The following is a 22,461-nucleotide window of genomic DNA, read 5'->3' on the forward strand; positions in this document are numbered from 1 at the left end:
TGTCACAGCGAGCCTGTGGCACTTTACTTTTATTACGTCTTGTCCATGTTTCAAGTTTGTCTCATAGTCATCGGACCTTGTGCACATTTTTAGATCTTGCCTATAGCCTTGCGTTTTTGTGCTTCAAACGATTTTGGACTGCTTATTTGTGTTTGACCTTAGTCTGCAATAAAATCACCCTTAATATATGTCCTCGCCTCGGACTCCTGCAATTGAGTCCAGTCCCGTGGCTCGTGATCATGACAGAACAAACCAGCCAGAACAGGACCCAGGAGGGAAAACGCAGCGTCGCCAGTCACTCCGCTGGGCACGCCAGCAGTCTGCTTCTCGGCGCCCCCATTCTGTGGACCAAGCATCACCTATCCGAGTGGGCATCGTTTGTTGTCCTCACCTACCTTACCATCTGCTCCACCCATGTGTCAGGATTATTCCCCATACACGACCCTCTCACCGCCGCACATTTTGCTGGACTCGGATTTTTCAGATTTTGAGGAAGACCTTCATATGTACGACCGGTTGGCCAATTCTGACTCAGCGACTGATTTCGGGTTTTCCCTCCCAGTATTCAGTCCAGTAAGTTTGTTTTTCCGCCGCCTGTTGGAGCCCCCGAGTGCCTTGATTCTGTGTGCTCAAATGCTCCTCATCTGATCCTTTCTGGGGCACCATTTGGCCATCTATCCAAGGCCTCCGGGTGGATCCCCTAGTAAAGTGCCACTTTGCGTTTGACCTTAATCTGGAATATAACCAACCTTAATATCATGCCCTGTAATTGGGTCCAGTCCCGTGCCTCGTGATCATGACGGAACGAACTGGCTAGAACAGGACCCAGCAGGAATAACACAGCGTCGCAGGTCATTCCGCCAGGTACACCGCTGGTCTGCTTCTCAGCACCCCCAGCACGGTGGAACAAGCATCCCCTATCTGAGTGGGCTCTGTCTTGTCGTCCCCAACCTTGCAATCTGCCCCACGCATGTGTCACGATTACTCCCTATGCACGACCCGCTCACCTTCACACATTTTGCTGGACTCTGATTTTTCAGATTTTGAGGAAGGAATATTTTGAGCTGTAATCCACAAATAGGATCCCATCATTGGTCTGCAGTTGTTCCAAGTAGCTTAACACAGCATGCAGAGCTATAGCGTTAGCGTCCTCTGTCAAGCTCTTCGCCTGCTATGCAAACTGGTGGGAGTAGAAGTTGGGGGGGAGAGTGTCTTTGTGCTTGAGAACCAGCCTCTTAAAGCACTTCATGATGACAGATGTGAGGCCAACAGGGAGGAGGTCATTAAAGCTAGTTAAGGGGGGTTCCTAGGGATGGGAATGATTGTTGAAGATTTCAAGCAAGTAGGGATGACATACAACATTTCGGTTTGTGTCACTTTGGAATGTGATTTAATGAGTACGGGTGACTGGCTGCTACATCCAATGGCACATTCCACATACGTACTGATTGACAATGACATTATCCTTTTAGGGTGTCAACCACCGGTGATTTATTTAGCAAAGCAATCTGGGGAACGTGGATGAAGACAATCTATTCACACTATGTTTAACATTGATAATAATGGCGAAAGTAAAAAAGTAAAAAAAAAAAAAAAAGATTAATTGGCTGTCAAGACTACATTCCAATAGAAGAAAAAGTTGTGAAACTGGACGAGATTTTCTCTTTTTCATGCAAGAAAGGTCTGGTCTGAAAAAAAAAGTGTTGCAAAGCCAAAGTAGAATGTGAGTTTTCGGAAGGAAACGTGTGGACAGAATGGAAGCTGGACTACCTGAAGCGTCACATTCAGCACAAGTCCGTCATGGATGTTGTCATCCTCCTGCCTAATACACAGCTGGTCCTGAGATCAGCCTCCCCACCTATACCCTGTCTGCCCTAATTACACCATGCATTTAAATCTCATGTCTCCTTTTATCTGGTTGCTGGTTCATTGTACCTTCTTGTCATATTTCAGCGTTCCTTGTTTCCACATCACTGATTCATAGTTAGCCTATACCCTGTTTTGATCATCAAACTTGCCTTTTGCCTCAGGGTTTTAGATACTATTGCCTTTTTGGACTGCCTGCCCATGTACTGGCCTCTGACTGTAATTAAAAATTATCTTCTTGAACTTTCCCTGGAATTGGAGTTGTGCATTTTCGGTCCTATCCCTTGTTCTACACATGAAAAAGAAAGTTGAAAGCAGTTCGAATTGTACGCAGATTTAAGATGGGAATCGGGATCGGTACTTCGTTGGTGGAGACTGCTAAAGACAAAGAGAAAATGAACTGACACTGGTAAACAAATCAAACCAAGAGCAAGTTAAAATCCTCATCCACAATATTCTCCTAGCTATCAGCAGAATGCACCTCTGCTGTCGACTAAACAAATTCAATCACGTGGGAAACTACCTGAGTATACCAGAAATCTGACGTGGCAAAAGTTAGGTTGATTGAATTTTTTAATTCAATCAAACGAATAGTGCAGGACGAGATGGTGTCTAATGCTAAAGTTCCACCTTGGCACACCCTCATCAAGGAGGGAAGCAATACAATACAGTGTACAAAGAGCTAGTTCTGGATTTTAAATACAGGGAGCAAAATACCGTTCACCACAAAACTGTTTGGTAGGATCCTTTAGCTGTCAGAATGCACTCCAAAAGATATTCCTCGAGCAATAATTCAGTTTTACCCCAATAAAAACAGATGGGGATCCATTCATCTTCTACCACTTATCTGGGTCGGGTCGCAGTGGCAGTAGCTTCGCCAGGGATACCCAGACTTCCATTTCCCCAGCCACTTCATCCAGCTTTTCCACAGGGATCCCACGGCGTTCCCGGGCTAGTCTCTCCAGCGTGTTCTGGGTTGTCTCCACGGTCTCTTTCCGGTAGGACGTGCCTGAAACACCACGTCATGAAACCTCAACCCACCCCCAAACCCAGAGGGCATGCCCCTTGGCTTGAAAATCATTGTTTTTAGATCAGTTGTCGACGACAATTGTCGAGTCCAAACAGAGCACATCATAGTGGAAGTATAGCCCAAAGAACTGTACGAAGTAGGCTACATTTTGGATTCATCAAGAAATCATTCATGCATTTCTGGAAGTGTAAAATTTGGTTAGCTGAAATGAAATGTGTAATGCTGAAATGTAATTACCACTTTTGTCCATTAATTTTATCAATTAGATCACATGTAAAGCAAAGGTGGCAAAGGAAAAAACAGCTCATATATGATAACATGTATCCCTGGTTAAACAGTAAACAAGGGGAGAGAAAAAATATATAGAAATGGAAAAGATGTGCAGCAGGTTAGTTAAGGATAGATATGGAAGACTCTGTTGACTGGTACTAGAAATGCACTGGGTAGATGGAAATAATAATTCAAGGAACTGATGAATGAGGAAAATAAGAGGGATTGAAGATTACAAGAGACAGTTGTTGTAGGCCTGGGAGTAGCCTTTATTGGGAAGAGGAGCAATTAGAAAGGCAATTGGTCCTGATGACATACCTGTGGTATTATGGAAGCATCGAGGTTGGCTGTTAAGTTTTGACCAGGTTGTTGAAAAGAATTATAGAGGGTGAGAAGATATTTGAGGAACATTGGTAACCCTGAGCCCCTTCCTGTTCACAGTGGTAATGTATCGGCTGACAGATGAGGTTGGATTGGAATTCCTGTGCAGCATGATGCTCACTGATAACATTGTAAAGTACAGTAAAACAATACTTTACTCCATAAAATCCAAATATCGGGCTGCTCCTTCTGATTTGTTCATAGGTTAAAGTTGTAATGTAGTTTGGCATTATATTAGATACAACCTGAGTGAGAAGAATTAAGGTCTGAGCTTAGAAAGTAAGATAGACAAACTTCCTGAGCAATTGTACCCAAAGGAATTCTATGGCCATTTGGGGGTTTTCCTCATAGATGACCATCTGGGGTTATCCCCAGGGGTTCTGGTTCCAAATATTTATTCAGGGGTTTATTGCACCCAAGTATTCAATGCCCACAGACTTCCCAGGGCCAGGAAGTGGGGGGACGTGACATAGCTGAGATGGAGAAGTGAGGGTCCCCGGCAGGAAAGATGAGAGTGGAACCTTCTGTCCGGTAGGGGGAATTTTTTTGAGGACAAAGAACTGGGGTTGAGATTTTTTTTGGCAGGCTTGAGAAGGCAACATACAATCGGATAGGTAACTTGCAGCTGTAACAACTCTTAATAAAATAATTAGCCCAAAATTCTGTCTCTGAGCGTGGTTCCTCGTTTTCCTGCCCAAACTCAATGGAAAAATACACTTCAAAGTCAACACAGGTAGAGATGTCTATATAAATTTTGGTGAGAATTTATTGCAGTTTTTGTACATTAAACAACAATGAGCTTTTTCTATATGAGAAAAAGGTGACGAACATAAAATCCAAAATATTGTGTCGCCCCTTCTGTTATTTTCAGAGGTTGAAGTGGGGAAAGATTGGACGTCTATATAAATATTGGTCAGGATTACTTGCAGTTTTTTGACATTAAGCGATGTCGTGAAGGTGAAGTAATGGATCCAAGCAAGTGTGAATGGATCCAAGCAAGTGGTAATAGGTGGAGGAAAGTATGATATGTGATATATAATAAAAGAGCCTCTGCTACAAAGAAGTGGAAAGTTTATAATTCCAGGCCAACAATCATGTACAGCTTAGAGGCAGTGGCACTGACAAGACAACAGGAAGTAGGTGGGTTAAATTTGGGAAAGCTTAGTTCAATTTTACAAGGCACACCAAGACTTGATTACCACCATACTTGCTGAATCAAGAAGTCATTTAAATAGAATCTGTCAGAGAAGGTGAAGTAGGTTACAACATCAAGAACCAATACATCATGCCACATTTGAAAGAAATTCAAGAAATAATGAGGAAAAAAGTGACTGAAATCCATCAGTCTGGGAAAAACTTACAAAGCCATTTCCAAGGCTTTGGGGCTCCAGCAAGCTACTGTCAGAGCCATGATCCACAAATGGAAAAAATTGGGGACAGTGGCAACCCTTCACACGAGTGGATGACCAACTAAAATTACTCCAAGTGTGCAATGACGTCTCATCCTCACGTTCACACAGGAAACCTCAAACAACATCTAAAGACCCGCAGCCCTCGGTGACACTGGCCAAAAATGGCATCCATGTGAGAGTTCCCAGGCAAATATCCCTGCTCTCAGCAAAGAATACAAGGGCTCGTATCACATTTGCCCAAAAACATCTTGATGATCCTCAAGACTTTAGAGAAACATTCTGTGGACTGACCAGTCAAAAATTTAACATTTTGGAAGGAGTGCTGCCGTTACAGTTGGTGTAAATATGGCACAGTAATTGATAAAAAGCACATTATGCCAACAGTGAAGCATGGATGTGGCAGTGTGATGGTTTGGGGCTAATTTGCTGCCTCAGGACCCAGACAACTTGGTGTCATTCATGGAACAATGAATTCTGTTATGTAATCAGAAAATCCTGAAGTAGAACATCCGGCTATCACTTGGTGCCCTCAAACTCAAGCACCCTTGGATCATGCAGCAGGACAACAATCCGAAACACACTAGCAGCTCCACTTCTGAATGACTCGAAAAAGAAAAAAAAAAGGGGGGGGTTTGGAATGGAGAAGTCAAAGTCTGGATCTAAATACATTTGAGATGCTCTGATAAGACCTTAACACAGGGAGTTCATGTTTGAAAACCCCAATATGAACGAATCCTGTAAATCACAGTCAGATAAAAATTTCTCTAGAGCTATGTGAAAGACTCAAATACTTGATTTCAGTTATTGCTGCCAAGGGTGGCACAACACATTATTAGGTTCAATTACTTTTTCACATGGGGTCTGATAGCTTTGGAATTTTTTTTGTGCTTTAATACATTTAATTGTCATTTGAAAACTGCATTTAGTATTTCCTTTGGTTGTCTCTTAAAATTGGTTGAATGATTCAAAACCTTTGCGTGTGATAAACATGCAAAAAAATTAGGAGAGAGTAAATACTTTTTGACGATATATAGATACACTATTCCCCGGTTATTCGCAGCTGTTACATTCCTTACAGCCTGCAAATAACAAAAATCTGCGAATAATGGATGTAGTATTAATATACCTGTGTATGATAGTAAGTAAGTAAGTTTCTTTCGGCTTGTCCCTTTCGGGGTCGCCACAGCGTGTCATCTCAGATGAACGCATATATATGTTTGGCACAATTTTTACGCCGGATGCCCTTCCTGACGCAACCCTTCTCAGGGAGTGGAGGCCCCAGTGGGATACGAACCCACAACCCCTGGTTTACCAAACCAGTGCTCTAACCACTGAGCTACAGGGCCTCATACCTGTGTATGATATATATATATATAGATATATATATATCTATATATATATATGTGTTTTTGCAACCATAAAATGAACTTAAAGTCTGATTTTTTTTAAAAAATGGACAGCATACACTATGTGTATGATTGTTGTGTGACATGGCCAATGAAGTACACTTGAACACACTGGTTACATTGTTGGCATACATGCTGGGACGTTTTGGTGTGCATGTAAGCTACCGTACGATTGCGCTCACAATGAAGAGAGGAAAAATTGCTTTTTATATCTGTAAGCAAAAGAAGCTAAAATGTGCAGGCACTTCAGTAGTGATGTTGTACACACTCATGGTGTCACATTGAAACTATAATTTTCACACCGCATCAAACAGAACAGCATAATTAGCAAATAATAAAACAAATTAAACAAATGAGTCAATAATGAATAATTGACACTAAGCATGCACATAAACGCTATTGATATCCTCCCAGCATCCATTGTGGCACAAAGGACCTCCTTAGTGAAACTAAAGTTATCACACCAAAGCAAACAAAATAGTGTAGTGCCCAGCATGCTTTGTGGCACTAAGGACCTTCTTCGTAAGTGAGTTTCTTCCGGCTTGTTCCGTTAGTGGTCGCCACAGCATGACATCTCAGATGAACACTCATATTTGTTGGACACAGTTTTTACGTCGTAGGCCCTTCCTGACGCAACCCCTCTCAGGGAGTGGAGGCCCCAGTGGGATATGAACCCCTGGTTTATCAAACCAATGCTCTAAACCTTTAGCTATGGGGCCTCACTAAGGACCTCCTTAGTATGTATGATTTTTAGTAACGGTCATAATACACAAGTAAAATATTTCTAAACACAAACATCCATTTTGGCCAGTAAACACCTGAAAATGTTACCCATTGTCCCTTTAACCTTTATTTATCTCAGAAAAAGCGATTGTGATTTAAAAACCTCTATTACATAAGTATCCTTGTCTCATTTCTTAAATATTGCATGGATGAGACATTTGTTTCGTCTCTGACTTAGACTTTCATATTGGGGATCTTTTCGCATCATTCCAAGGCAATGTTTGAATCCAGTTCAAACGGCATAAGGCGTCATATCGAAATGAAATTAGCTGGATGGGACTTGCGTTCGTTAATATTTCGGACAGTGAAGAACAACAGCTTTATCATGCATTCTAGTTGGCACTGTCTGCCCAAATGTTGCTGTTCCAGCCCACTTATCACTTTGAGGAAATACATAGGCTTAAGCTTGAGTTTTGTTTGATGTTGTTTTGGCGATGCATGTGGTGACAGCCTTATTTTCTGATAATGAGTAACTGTAAAAACACCCATTTTGGTGAGTGTGCTAATCTTACTCTCACACATGCATACACACACAGACTCATACAAAAAGCAATGAGAATTCACACTTTATTATTTGTTGTTGTTTTGTTTACGCTCTGAATGAAATATTAAACCAGAAGTTACCACTTACTCTCTACTGGAGTAGGTTTTTCCATGAGTAATTTCTTATTCTCATCCATCCATCCATTTCCTTCATCCAGTTTCTGGATCGGTTATCCTCACTAGGGTCGTGGGCGAACAATATACCTGATACAAGCAATGTCCAGCGATGCAATGAGCCAGCATTTTGGCTAACACGAAGGAACAACGAGTTACCTTCGCGGAGGTAAAACTAATGGAAACAAACGAGTCCACGAGGGGGCGCCACTGTCCTTTACGTCACTTCCTGCTTCTTCTCGACAACAAATTCCTGAGAGGATTTTCATGGCGGGAGTTACAAAAAGCTGTATATGTCAAAATCATGTTTTGTGGTGAAAAAAACACATGAGACCATATTGGCTGTGGGGTTTTCATTAATAATATACCAAAAATCATCCATTTGACGACACTTGATCTTTAATGACACTGAACAGAGTCCGAATATGTTGTTGCACTACCCTAGAACAGGGGTCACCAACGTGGTGCCCACGGGCGCATGGTAGCCCGTGGGGACAATTTAAGGCTTGTTAGCTGCATGGTAGAGTGGTAAATGGCCATTGTTTTGGAATCTTCGCACACCTAACTCTCAACTGAGCAGAATAGCCAAATGAAACAATGTCACTTTGTCCTTATATAGTGACGGAGGGAACTTGTGCTAGAAAGTACATTCACCCCACCATCCACCCAATCCTGCAGTTTTAACCCCACCCATAAAATCTGGGAAATTGCAACTGTGAAAAAAGATGCTTAAGCTATATCTCAACAATTCATCCCTAAATTATTATGTCATTGTACGTGTTTTCAGGATTTACAGTGTCTTACACCACACGTCTCGACATGAGATGTGACTGTGGAAGTGCCTGTCTCACTTTGGAAGTTGATTCTGGACTTAAGGGCAAGTCAATCACCAGTCCTTAACCCAATAAAATACTAGCAGAAGAGAAGATGCCAGAAGAATGGAAGAAAAGTGTGGTAGTTCCCATTTTTAAGAACAAAGGCGATGTTCAGAGCTGTGGAAACTATAGAGGAATAAAGGTGATGAGCCACACCATGAAGTTATGGGAAAGAGTAGTGGAGGCTAGACTCAGGACAGAAATAAGTATCTGCGAGCAGCAGTATGGTTTCATGCCTAGAAAGAGCACCACAGATGCATTGTTTCCCTTGAGGATGCTTGTGGAAAAGTACAGAGAAGGTCAGAAGGAGCTACATTGTGTCTTTGTAGACCATGAGAGGAACTGTGGTACTGCATCCGCAAGTTTTGTGTGGCGGAGAAATATGTTAGAATAGTACAGGACATGTATGAGGGCAGCAGAACAGCGGTGAGATGTGCCGTAAGTGTGTCAGAAGAATTTAAGGTGGAGAACGGACTGCATCAGGGATCCGCGCTGAGCCCCTTCCTGTTTGCGGTAGTCATGGATAGGCTGACAGATGAGTTTAGAATAGAATCCTCTTGGACTATGAGGTTCGCAGATAATATTGTGATCTGAAGTGAAAGCAGGGAGCAGGTGGAGGAACAATTAGAAAGATGGAGGCAGGCACTGGAAAGGAGAGGAATGAAGATTAGCCGAAGTAAAACAATATATATGCATGAATGTGAGGGGGGGAGGAGGAAGAGTGAAGCTCCAGGGAGAAGAGATAGCAAGGGTGGATGACTTCAAATACTTGAGGTCAACAATACAGAGCAATGGAGAGTGTGGTATGAAACTGAAGAAACGGGTCCAAGCAGGGTGGAACAGTTGGTGGAAGGTTTCTGGTGTTCTGTGTGACAGAAGAGTCGCCGCTAGAATGAAGGGGTAAGTTTATAAAATAGTAGAGGAATAGAGGCCGACCATGATGTACAGATTAGAGACGGTGGCACTGAAGAAAAAAAAGGAAGCAGAACTGGAGTTAGCTGAAATGAAGATGCTGAGGTTCTCGCTTGGAGTGAACAGGTTGGATAGGATTACAAACGAGCTCATCAGAGGGACAGCCTAAGTTGGATGTTTTCGTCTTGAAGGGTATTCCCCTCTTTAAAGCGTTCCTGTGCCACTACAGTCAAAGTCTTGTTTTTGTTCATGTTTTAAGTTTAGCCTCGTACTTATCAGACCTAATTTCTGGATTTTTGGACCTTGCCTTTTGACACGTATTTTTTGTACTTCTGCCCATTAGGACTGCTTCCTGATTGTGACCTCTGCCTGAATTAAACCACACTCGCAAATCATGTCCTTGCCTCGGAGTCCTCCATTTGGGTCCTATCCCTTGCCACGTGCTCGTGACACTCTGTTCCAATAATTTTGCTCATTTGAGAAGTGGTTGTCTTCAACCAAAAACATTTTAACACATCTAGAGGCAAATACCATGAAATAATGGTGTCATGAATTTTTCTATTATTTTCCACCTGACCCAAAGTTATTCCGTATAAAACAAAAACAGAAATATATAAATCAGTCACGCAGTCAGGATACGCAAGTAAGGCAGAGCTGCACTGCCCCCTCGTGGTTTTTTATTTCCACTGCATCGGAATAGAACCTCATGATTACAGTAAAATTTTTCCATTTTAGTACGATAGTCAGTGATTCACATGAATTTTTTGATTTCAAAATTAATATTGCTGAATTTTCATGTTTCCTGTTGAAATGCATAGGATGCGTAACTCCAGTCACCTTGAGTCATCCTATCAAACTCCTTCAACAAACCACGCACACGTCCATTCAGGGAGGCTGTGATTTGTCCGTGGCTTCACACAAGAGACATTAGTGTTTCCTCATTATACGACCAAAAAAATAAGTTTGATCATACATATACTGCATTACTGACATTTAACAGACTGTCTGATGCATTGAATGAAAGTGTTTGACATTTCATCTATTTGACAAGAAACGTGGAGTCTGACGTTTATGGTGCCACAACCAGCAGAGGGCAATGTTGAGTTTCAGAGAGTTCCAGATGTGACGTACTGTAACTGTTCCATATCCATTTGATCAAAAGAGATCACAGGAAAAAAATAATTTGACTTTTTTTTCTTACTATAATATTGTTGAACAGTGTGGGGTTGATTGAAGCATCTAAATTATTTTTTATCACAAATTGTTTCAATTAAGGTTGATTGACACCCAGGTTTATTTTCTATTTTGGGTTCATGTATTTTATATTTGATTCCTCTGTCGTCATTGCCTCATCAATTATTAAGATCACCTCATATATCCATCCATTCATTCATCCATTTTCTTAGCCTCTTATCCTCACAAGGGTCACAGAAGTGCTGGAGCCAATCCCAGCTGTTATTGGGCAGGAGGCGAAGTACACCCTGGACTGGTTGCCAGCCAATCGCAGGGCACATGGAGACTGACAAGAGTCGCACTCGCAATCACACCTAGGGGCAATTTAGAGTGTCCAATTAATGAATGTTTTTTGGATGTGAGAGGAAATCAGGTTGCTCAGAGAAAACCCTCACAGGCACAGAGAGAAAATGCAAACTCCACAAAGACAGGGCCGAGATTGAACCTTGGTCGTCCGAATTGTGGGGCCAACGCTTTACAGTTGCACCACCATGCCAGTCGCGGGGAGTGCTGCAGCCTATCCCAGCTGTCAACGAGCAGGAAGCGGGGTACACCCTGAACTGAATCACGGAACAAACAACCGCACTCACAATCACACCTATGGGCAATTTACAGTGTCCAGTTTATTTTGCATGTTTTTGGGATGTGGGAGGAAACCAGAGTGCCTGGAGGAGGAGGATTAGCAGCTAAGAAAATGGATATAGACAGAGATAGATAGATAGATAGATAGATAGATAGATAGATAGATAGAGATAGATAGATAGATAGATAGATAGATAGATATAGATAGATAGATATAGATAGATAGATAGATAGATAGATAGATAGATAGATAGATAGATACTAACCTCTACAAAATAAAAACATGGCAGCAGCGTAACGCTGTCCTTTGCCTCCTTTCCGAATTTCAAACGTTCCAAGGTGGTCATTCCGAGCTGCTGCTGAGCTCTCTTTTTTCCAAGAGACAAGGTGTTGAATTTGATACCCGGATTTATACTGGAAAAATTCTCTCGTTTTCCTGCAAAATAATACCTCGCGCCTGGCGAGATGATGACTGGATCCCGATGATGGTCCTGCGTTTCCGCTTCGATTGTCTTAAATGCGTGTATCTGGCGCTCTATAGTGGTTCAGCTTGGTCGGTATGACATCCGCCAAATCAAAACGATTGACATGAAGGAGAGGGGTTCCTCAAATCCACTGCTCAAATCTGTAAAGTCAGTTGCGTTCCTCCCACGGTTCCGTTCTGTTCCCATAGATTGGGTTGGTCAAATTGTAGCTCAACAACAGCTAGGCACGCGCACGCACGCACGCACGCATACGTCAACTAAATTACAGCGACAAATACCTAATCTCGCAAACAAAAATACAATTTCATACCGGTATGAGAGGGGAAATTATGCGAACATACAGATAAACTACAGTTTGTAAAATGATCTCTAATATTTACGTCCAACTATCTATTTTCTATTTATTTTTTTATGATCTTTAATGTGCTGGAGCCTGTTGCGGTCAGGATCGCCACCTTTCAGAAATTACAATACAGGTCGCCCATCATGACATGACAGCACACTCCCAACAACACCTTGAGTGTCTGTAGAAGACCCACAACTCGGTCAATGCACCTGATGATCAGTGCCCAAATGAAGGGAATACACACAAAACATCCCAAAATTCTATTCATAGTGTAGTGCCAACAATTCTGATTGACTGAAAACTATGGATTACAGTATTTCTTTCTATTTGCCAAACTATCTTTACATTAGATGGTGGTTCGTTAAGATTTTTGGATAAGACTCTCAGACCTTTGATTGTTTTATTGAGGCTGTCATCTGAGACCATATTTGAATGGTCAGCAGCTTTCGCCAACCATGGAACTCACAACCTATTTCTGCCAATAAGGTGTGGAGTGCCAGCCTGTTCTGATGGGCAATTAAAGTGGTGCCAGCCAGTTATGCATGCACTACCTAAAAGCCATCACGTGTAAAATTCATCAACCTTTATATGTTTTAATATGTATGGTCTGATAGTGTAGTGGCCTGACTTTGGTGCGGGCAGTGCGGGATCAATTCCCGCTCAGTGATAGTGTCAATATCTGCCCTGCAACTGACTGCCGACCAGTTCAGGGTGTAGTCTGCCTTTTGCTCGAAGCTAGCAGGGTTAGGCTACGGCTCTCCCGTGACCCATGTGAGGATAAGTGAGTTGGATAATGGATGGATGTGTATGGTTTACACAATCTTTTATTTTGTTTGAGGTTATTCTTTTGTCTTGATTTGTGGCCTGTGGATTGAGCGATGCACCTTTCGTGGGTCACAGTCTCGCCCTCGACATCCTTACGCACTCTTGACCACTCTCCTCAGAAGATGGTGGCCAAATGGAATGGATTTGAGTTTATCCATCCATCTTTTTGGATGGTCAGGAGACTGCTGGAGCCTATCCCAGCTGTCATCAGGCAGTAGGCAGGGTAAACCCTGATCTGGTTGCCAGCCAATTGCAGGGCACATGGAGACAGACAACAGTCACACTCAAAATCACACCTCAGGACAATTTAGAGTCTCCAATTTATGCATGTTTTGGGGATGTGAGAAGAAACTACAGTGCCAGGAGAAAACCCAAGCAGACATGGGAACTCTGGTCTTCAGAACTGTGAGGCCAACGCTCTACAGATGCGCCTCCCCCCCACCCCCAGATTTGAATTTGAACTCTTAAAAGTTTTCAGGCAGTAAAATTAGAGTAAGACTTGGACATCAAATGAATACCAAAAGACAAAAGCTGCAGGTGAAAACAGTGGACAGGAAAGCTATGAAATGAGTGATCAACGGCACTCAGAAGATCACTGGTTGCTCTCTGCCCTCCCTAGAGGACATTACTAACTCCCTATTATCACTATGAGCATTACTAATATTGTAAAGGACTCTTCCCATCCTGGTCACCACCTCTTTAACTTGCTGCCCTCCGGCAGGCGGTACAGTAAAACACAGGACAGTTAGACTCAAGGGCAGATTTTTTTGGACAGGGGGAATAATATTGAAAAATACACTTTCTTTCTATTTCTATTTAAAAAATTCTCAACACAACAGCTAAGAAATAAATTAGCGCCAAAGTGCACTTTTTTTTTTATATATGAATGTCACCGCTGTTTCAAACCGAGCCTCTGTAGAAGCTGCTGCCATGTGACGTCACATCCAGACCACCCAAGTAAAGAAAATGGCTTCCTATACAGACCATCATACACGCTGCGAGTGGAATCTAGAGGAAATAGACAGTAGTGATGAAGAAGTTTTTATGGAATGCTCTCAAGAAGGGATAGGTACTCAAGAGGAGGAATTTTCTAATTCTTCCCATGTTTGAGAAACATCCCATGCAGGTGTAATTAAACCATATATGTTTGAACCTGAGTTGACAAATGCAACACAAGGACAGGATTTGGCGAGACCTGATGAGGTTGACGTGGTACTTCACACCCAAAACACAGAGTGGTAGATGCCTCATGAAATCTATGTATACCTTGTTGACAAAATAATGAAATTCAAACACATTTAAATGTCTGATGCTCCTTCCACACAAAAGTGAGTCGTTTGTCGTTGTCGTTGTACAAGAGACTGAGTAGGCGTAAAACAAAATTCAAAACCTTCGGTATTGTTCTGCGTTTAAAGATCACATGTTTATAGCCCATTCTTTGCGTTATTTACATGCCTTTAGCCCGTATTTTAAATACTGCAACTATCACTTGAGAGCACACACTGCCGTAGTCGAATTTCAGGAAGACCTCAGCGTCAACAGTACACTAACTTAATACAATGTCCACATTTCATCAGCTCCTAAACATCACATGGATACGGATATTAGCTGATATATATATCTATATCTATATCAATATTGTACTTATATTTAAAACAAGGTAGATACTTGTCAATACAAAACAATTGAACATGTACGTACTTGCTACCGAACCTAATTGAACGGTGTACCAGGTTTTCAAAAGCAGTCCTCTGTGAAATGCTTGGAACATATTACTGATTTGTAAGCCCAATGCGCCTGCTTTGTCTTCGTGGTTCATAACCTTCCTATCTATTCATCTTTCGGCCATTCATGTAAGCTGACTCCGCAAGCATTTGACGCAGAACAGCCATATACAACACACTTCCTCACCATCTTTACTAGCTTTTTCACTCTCTGGCTAAATTTTGTCTGGATGTGACATTACATTCCGGGGTGTTATGGAACTTGCCGAATCTAAGTGACATTTTTAACAACATTTTGAGACTGACTTTGATAATAATTTATTTCATTTCTGTTCTGTTGAGGTTTTTTAAATATTTTTTTATGAACTTTTAGCTACATTTGTATGATAGACAAATAAAATACAGCTCCTCTGGATTAGATCTTTAAAGGGTTTTGATTTGATGTGATCTGAGTTGACTTGATTGATTTGATCACTGAGTGTTTATTCAAGACCTTGAACAAACTGAGCAATTTACCAAGATGACAAAGAACTGAATGAGGACAATGAAAATAACAACTTCTTGAAATGACTTCTACTTATGAAAGTCTCTACTAACAAAAGATTCAGGTTACGATAAGCCTCCCCGGAAATATTTTTCTCTAGTTATGAAAGAAATTCAGGATATGAAAGGAAAAAAGTGCACAGTATCTTGGATTGAAAGCCATGCGATAGAGCTGCTCTCCCATTGGCTACCGCGGGAACATTTTCCCGGCATCAGATTCATCCATTGGCGAGGAATGGGGTCAATCTTTTTTTTCCTGTGATGCACTTCTTGGATCTTTGTCACCGAATCCATTGTCATACGCTCGTGTACACTCGTACTGTACAACTTCTTTATGGATTTATTCATCTTTTTTTTCAGCATGGGCCCCAAGAAATTGATGGCCAGTGCCAGTGAGGGGATTTGTCCATCAAAACAAAACAAGAAATTGTCGAGAAATATGAAAAAGACATGCATGCACGTGGCTTCATGCTGTTGCTGATCGACTTGAGAGGTGCGGAGTGGAGGTTGAACCTGAAGTTGAGGAAAATGATTCGTTGGGAAAGGCTGCGGACGACATGGACGAGTTGGTTCAGGAGCACTATTACTTTTTTTTTTTTTACAAGTGAAGGCAAAGAATAATACATCAAGATTACCCCGTTCAGGAAACTACAGGAGTGTCCTAAAAAGCTCAGTTGTTCAGAAGCAAGAATAGAATAAGGTTCACCATTTTGTGAACATGTGCATAGAAAATGGTCAAACAGTTTTAGGGGAATGTTTCTCAACTTACACTTGTAAGGAATTTTGGGATTTCATACTCTACGGTCCATGATATCATTATAACGTTCAAAGAATTTGGAGATATCACTGCATGTAAGCATCAAGGCTGAAAACCAACAATGGATGCCATTGACCTCCGATTCCTCAGGCAGCAGTCCATCAAAATCCGACTTCAATGTGTAAAGCAACCACATGGGCTCAGAAATACTTAAGAAAACCAATGTCAGTAAATACGTTCAAGGCTACACCTTAGGTGCAACCTATAACTGTTTTAAGCAACGCAAAAGCCATTTATCAAGAACACTGAGAAACACTGCCAGATTCTCTGGGCCTGAGCTCGTCTAAGATGGACTGATGCAAAGTGGAATAGTGTTCTGTGGTCCAATGAGTCCCCATTTAAACATTTTTTTAGAAATTGTGGACATTGTGTCTTTCGGGCCATTGAGGAATATTAGCAAAAACCAACCAACGGTTATGAACGCAAAGTGATGGTAATGGGCTGTGTTAGAGCCAGTGGCATGAGTACCTTACACATCTGTGAAAGCACCACTAATACTTATAAGTATATAGAGATTTTGGAGAAACATATGGTACCATCCAAGCAAGTAACTCTTCATGGACACTCCTTCTTATTTCAGGAAGACAACGCCTTATCACATTCTGCACATGTTACAACAGCGTGTTCTTTGTAGTAAATGAGTGCAGGTATTAGACTGGCCTGCTTGTACTTCAGATCTGTCTCCCGTTGAAAATCTGTGGTCCGTTATGAAGTGTAAAATATGATGACATCGACTGCTTACAGGTGAAGATGTACATCAAGCAACAATGGAAAAGAATTCCACCAACAAAGCTGCAACAATTAGTGTCCTTAGTTCCAAAATGTTGATTGAATGTTGTCAAAACAAAAAGGTTGATATGACATAGTCTCAGTGATGAAATTATTGTAAATACACTTATCATGGATTTGCTACGAGGTGTTTCAATTGTCAGAAGAAGAGCCAATTCCTGCTCGCCCGAACAATAGACAAAAACAGTTCACAAAGTCTCTCTCTCACACACACACACACCACACACACACACACACACACACACATAGTTATCTTTTGCAAGGAATGTTGTTTGCAAGAAAATTCTCACATTGAAAATTACTTGACCCTGTGTGCTCGCAAAAGACAGAAAAAAGTGATTACGGAGAGGCTGATTCAGAACGGGGTTGGAGATTGTAACTGTTCAGTCTCTCACATTCTCCTTATGGCGCCTCTCTAGTATAAAATACTTTGACGAGGTAGCCACCTGAGTCCTTTCCTTACTCCAAAGTACGAAACTAATAAATTAACTCAATGTTAATTACTCCAAATGTCAATTACAAATTTACTCCTTATTTGTACATTTAATTCTCTATCAAAAAGTCTCTGAAATAATATTTCCCCTTATGAGTTAATATTATCCTAATTCAAATAATCAAGCTACCAAATAAACTCACCACTTTTTTTAACTGTCTTGCAGATAGTCAAATAATACACCTGGTTATGTAACAAAAAGTATGAACATTTAATAACTGTTGGATATCATTTTTAGATCAATACAAAAGTCCGTTAATCATCTGACTCCAAATTGTGACCTTACCCGACCACCACTCATCCAACAATTTGCGCGCTCGTTCTGCAAAGAAAGGACCAGGAAGCCGGCGTTTTCACACGCGAGTGGATTTATTCCTTCAACAAACACCTGGGTCTCGGGTCCCTCTCAATACAACCCTGTACGTCTCTATTCCCTCCAGCCGACGTACTCCACAGTTGCCCAGGACAATTTAAAAGTACAATCTACTAATTCACTATTGGTTATGTGTCTCCTGCAGTTATCCTTAGCGCTCTCTCATTGGTCTTTATTGGTCCGCAGGATGGTGGGCCAACTCCTCCCGCCTGCGGTTGTTGATGTTTTGTTGCTCCCGTCTCCCTCTAGGTCAAGCGTCGTCGCCTGGGTCAAGCGTCGCGTCGCGTCACACCTGCTGATTGTGGTCATCACCACCCAACCGTTGAGAACATTCCGTTCTAGCACGCTATCTGCTGTAATCACTTTCTTGCCACATTCTCACACTGCAACTTTTCATCCACAGACTTTCACACATTAAGCAGTATTGCAAATACATCGCCTTGTTGATTAACTTTTATACATTTCATTTTCTTTATAACAAAATAAAGGATGGAAAATTAAACATGTATACACAACAGTCAAATAAACAAAGTGAATATAACAGGTACACAATGCACACATTCTAAGCTAAGGGCCCAAACAAATATGCATATAGCCGGCAAGCAAACAAAATTCAAACCAGGCCAGGAGAGAGGGCAATGGAACCTCCTGTCCATGCCCACAGGGGCAAGGGGCTATTTTAAGAAGTGGACAAAGGAACAAGGAGAGAACTTTTATGAGTTCCTTCGGGGTAGCACGGCGGCACAGCTGTAAAGCGTTGATCTCACGGTTCGAAGGACCAGGGTTCAATCCCAGCCATTCCTGTGCTACGGCTAAGAAAATGGGTGGATGGATCATGAAATGATGAAGGATGTTAGAAACGGGACGGCAAAGCAAAAGAGCCAGAGACAAACATGTATGGAGACTCAGTGGTTGTTCCTCTACAGGATGGCGAAGGGGCATGGAGGCTTTGCAGAGAATGCATAAGAAAATAGTAGTGTTGACTGGCTGAGCTCGACATAGCGGTTGAATTTGTATGACATCGGGGATGTTTGGGTGTGATAAGAGTGAGTTGTGACTAAGCTTTTCTGCTGGAAGATGGTTGCGCATGTTAATGGTGAGCAGCTCGGCAGATTTGCGCATGGAGGGAAGAACATTTGTTTGGCTGTGAATACCTCACAAGTTGTGAGTACAGTGTGTGTGTGCGTGACTGCTACCATGTGAGTGGCGACGGGGCTGGGGGGTGGAGCATGGTCTAAGGTGTTGGGGGTTACTGAGTGGTGGTAGTCTTCATGTAACGGTAGACTGGGGTCAAGGGGGGAGGAAGAGAGCCTTTGTGGGCAAGACTGCCCACCTTGCTCTGCATCTTCTACGGGGGACAACAGTGGCCAGCCTACTGGGTGCGTGACGTCACAACAGCTGGGTACAGGGAGCTACTGCACCTTAACTGAGCATAAACAGCAGGCTGGGCGCGCACAGAGCACTTCGTTATGGAAATTGCACTTACCTTTTGAAGACTATTTTACTTTTATTCCACTTTCATTATTTGCTTAAATATGACCTGATACATCTAATCAACAGATGAGAGTGTTGCCCATTTGCTAATCAGACAAGGATGTGTTGTGGAGCCGGTGGTTGTCCTTGATCTTTGTACGCAGAAAACCGGCTGGTGCCATCCTCCTCTCCCAGGCGTTGCCATGGAGGCGAACGACACCAGATAAGGAGCGGAAAGTTACCATCCCGGCCGAGGAGCTGACCGGGGGGGGGGGGGGGTTGGGTTGGGGGGGCAGCCACTTTTATCATGGACACATACATATAAAAACCTTGTGTTACCGGGCAGCTTTTGTCTTCTTCTTTGGCTATCCTGCCAGAAGACTCACATCTAGTGTGCGACAGATACCTAGATAAGACCCGGACGTCTGTATTGCACATTCCTTTGTAATAAATCCATTTGCTGTTAACTTTTTCTCATCATTGGTCATATATTCCTCGATTCGTGAACACGCGTAGGGTCCAAACTCGCAAATCCCTACAATTTGGTGACCCCGACCGTAAGTCGAAGGAGGTAGACGAGCATTGGCTGTCGACAGATGAGATAAAGAGAGACATATGAGAAACACATGAGTGTTATACGGACAAGTCGAGGGTGGTCTTCTGACTTCTCCAAGTCGCAACCAAAACCAAAGATAAGCAGAAGCCTGCTTATGCTCGAATTCTGCATATTGAAATGCCTAAATTTGAGAAGTCATTGGTATCAGATTGTTCATGCCTCATATGAGTTATTGAGAATAAGAGATGAAGAGGATAAGACATAAAGAGAAGTTGTATATCCCGTCGTAGCTGACGTATATTGTAGACGTACAATTGCACCGTGAGGTTTACCTGTTACACCTTAGGGGGATGGGATCCCTTAAAAACAGAGGGTTTGCCTTAGGTTTGAGCCTGGGATGTCACAAGGTGGCATACGAAAAAAACGAATAGTATAGGCTAATTTGTTGCGCGATAGGAATTTGGTTGGGTTTAGTCGAAGAAGAGTGACCACTAAATTAAATAAATATTCATGGATGGTGAATTTGATCATGAATGTGCTGAATATAATCCAACTAAAGATGAAATGTACATTGAAATTGAGCCGCAAATGAGGCCTAATGTTGAAGAAACGAGATAAAGGTAGCGCGCATTAAAATAAGGGCAAAAGCACAATTTGGGTAAAATTCGCGATTGGGCCAAACTGACGATGAAGTTACAGGAAATTGACAGAGACTATGGAAATATAAATATAAATGTGAAGACTATGAAAGATGTAAGAGATATTAAATAAGGGTTCATGGAATTTAAATAGGTGAACAGAGAAAGGCGGAGTGCGCATTTAATGACGGTGACAGTGACGGCAACGTTAAAGAAAAAAGAGTAACGGTAAGTCGCACGAAGGTAAAGTAAGGGAAAAAAGGGTAATGGTCAGTCGAACGAAGGTAAAGTAGGTAAAGAAGATGGTACAGTTACTCCCGGACCGGTGCAGAGCGTGCCCCTGTATCCAGCACTCTCTTCGCCCAATGCGGGGGAGATGGACGTTGGAACGCGACCAGGAAACTACTCGAGACTGGTAAGGTGGCATGTGACGTTGAGGGCATCAAGGAGCCCATGAGGAAAAGAACCTCACAGTTCCCGGGTTCAATCCCGGACCTGCCTGTATGTTTGCATGTTCTCTCCGTGCGTGGGTTTCCTCCCACATCCCAAAAACACACAACATTAGTTGGACACTCAAGGTTGCCCCTCGGTGTGATTGTGTGTGCGAGAAATCGAGACAACTACAGGTATGCTTAACGTACCCAATGGAACCATATTGAGAGCACACTTCGAGCGTCTGGCCGCAGCTATCAGAGAGAGGTTCCCCACTCCTGTTACAGCCGCACCCACTTCTTTCCCCTATGTTAAACGACCCAATTGAGCACTTGATGAAGCTTACTAAACTTTGGACTGAATCAACTGGACATCACCCTGGACAGTCTGGTAAGGAAGAGGCTATGTTCAGGACTGCGATCTTGGCAGGTCTCCCTGAACCAGTACAGACCACTCTTAAATTTGACCCTGACCTCCTTCCGGACATGAGCCTAGATTTAGATGACACTTAGTGGATCACCTCAAAATTTATTCAACCCAACAACAGGGTAATAATGAAATTACTAAACTCCAAAAACAACTTCTTAAATTACAAGTAGCACAGGACGTAAAGGGCCAAAACCACACCAGACATAATTTTTTGGCAGAAACAACCGCCTAGCCAGGCAGGTGGGTTCTAGGGTAATAGCCGGGGTGGATACGCAGGAAGGCGTGAAGGGGCCAGGGGAGAGTGCAACAACATCAACGTGATCAAGGATGTTTTGGTTGTGGTTCTCCCGAAAACTGGATTAAAGACTGTCTTACAGCTCCTCCACCTCAAGCTCCAATGCAAGGACGTGGTGGCTGGTCCAACAACCGAGGGGGCCAAGGCAGAGGCAGAAACGACAGCGGCTCACCCTGGCAGCAGGATGGACAACAGCAGGTTGGACAGTACCATTAGGGGTACCCAGGAAGCCAGGGGTCCGGCAATGCACGTGCCACGATCCCCATCTCTGTTGCGGGGCGAATGTGAACACTCTCGTTGACACAGAGGCAACACACTCCTCACTTAACATCTTGCTCCCGGACACTTTATTGTCATAACACACTGTGCAATTGATGGGCTTCTCAGGGACTCAACAGGCCCTGCAATGGACTCAACCTCTACCGACAATCTTGGCTGGACAGACCTTCCACCATTCGTTTGTACATTCACCACAAACACTAGTGGCAGCTGACACGGTCTGCCACTCTGGACAATGGCTTATGACACCTGAGAGTGGATCAACTCCAACTGCGGACATTTATTGGGCCAGAAACCAGAAATCCATTTGCTGTTAACTTTTTCTAATCATTGGTCATATCTTCGTTGATTCGTGGACACACGTAGGGTCCAAACTCGCAAATCCCTGCACTTTGGAGGTGCAGGGGATTTGAAAACAACCCATACCTTGGGGTCTTTCCCCCAACTGTGTGTGTGTGAGTGAGAGAGATCATATTTTGTCGTTGATAAAAAAGCAAAACAAAATCTTTTGAGAAAAGGGCAAGTTACAACTTAAATTCATTTTTCATGCATTTCCT

General features: G+C 42.6%; 1 protein-coding gene across 3 annotated transcripts in view; it reads right to left on the minus strand.

The window, feature by feature from the left end:
- The window catches only part of LOC133510637 (phospholipid phosphatase-related protein type 4-like), a 185,011-nt gene extending 172,921 nt beyond the window's left edge, over nucleotides 1-12,090 (minus strand). For all 3 annotated transcript variants that reach the window (XM_061838779.1, XM_061838778.1, XM_061838780.1), the window contains exon 1: nucleotides 11,674-12,090. In XM_061838779.1, the coding sequence (XP_061694763.1) occupies nucleotides 11,674-11,754 (81 nt within the window). In that variant the 5' untranslated portion in view covers nucleotides 11,755-12,090. The remainder of the gene's footprint in view (nucleotides 1-11,673) is intronic.
- Between the last annotated feature and the right edge of the window lie 10,371 nt (nucleotides 12,091-22,461).

This window comes from Syngnathoides biaculeatus, chromosome 13, assembly GCF_019802595.1.
Source record: "Syngnathoides biaculeatus isolate LvHL_M chromosome 13, ASM1980259v1, whole genome shotgun sequence".
NCBI lineage: Eukaryota > Metazoa > Chordata > Actinopteri > Syngnathiformes > Syngnathidae > Syngnathoides > Syngnathoides biaculeatus.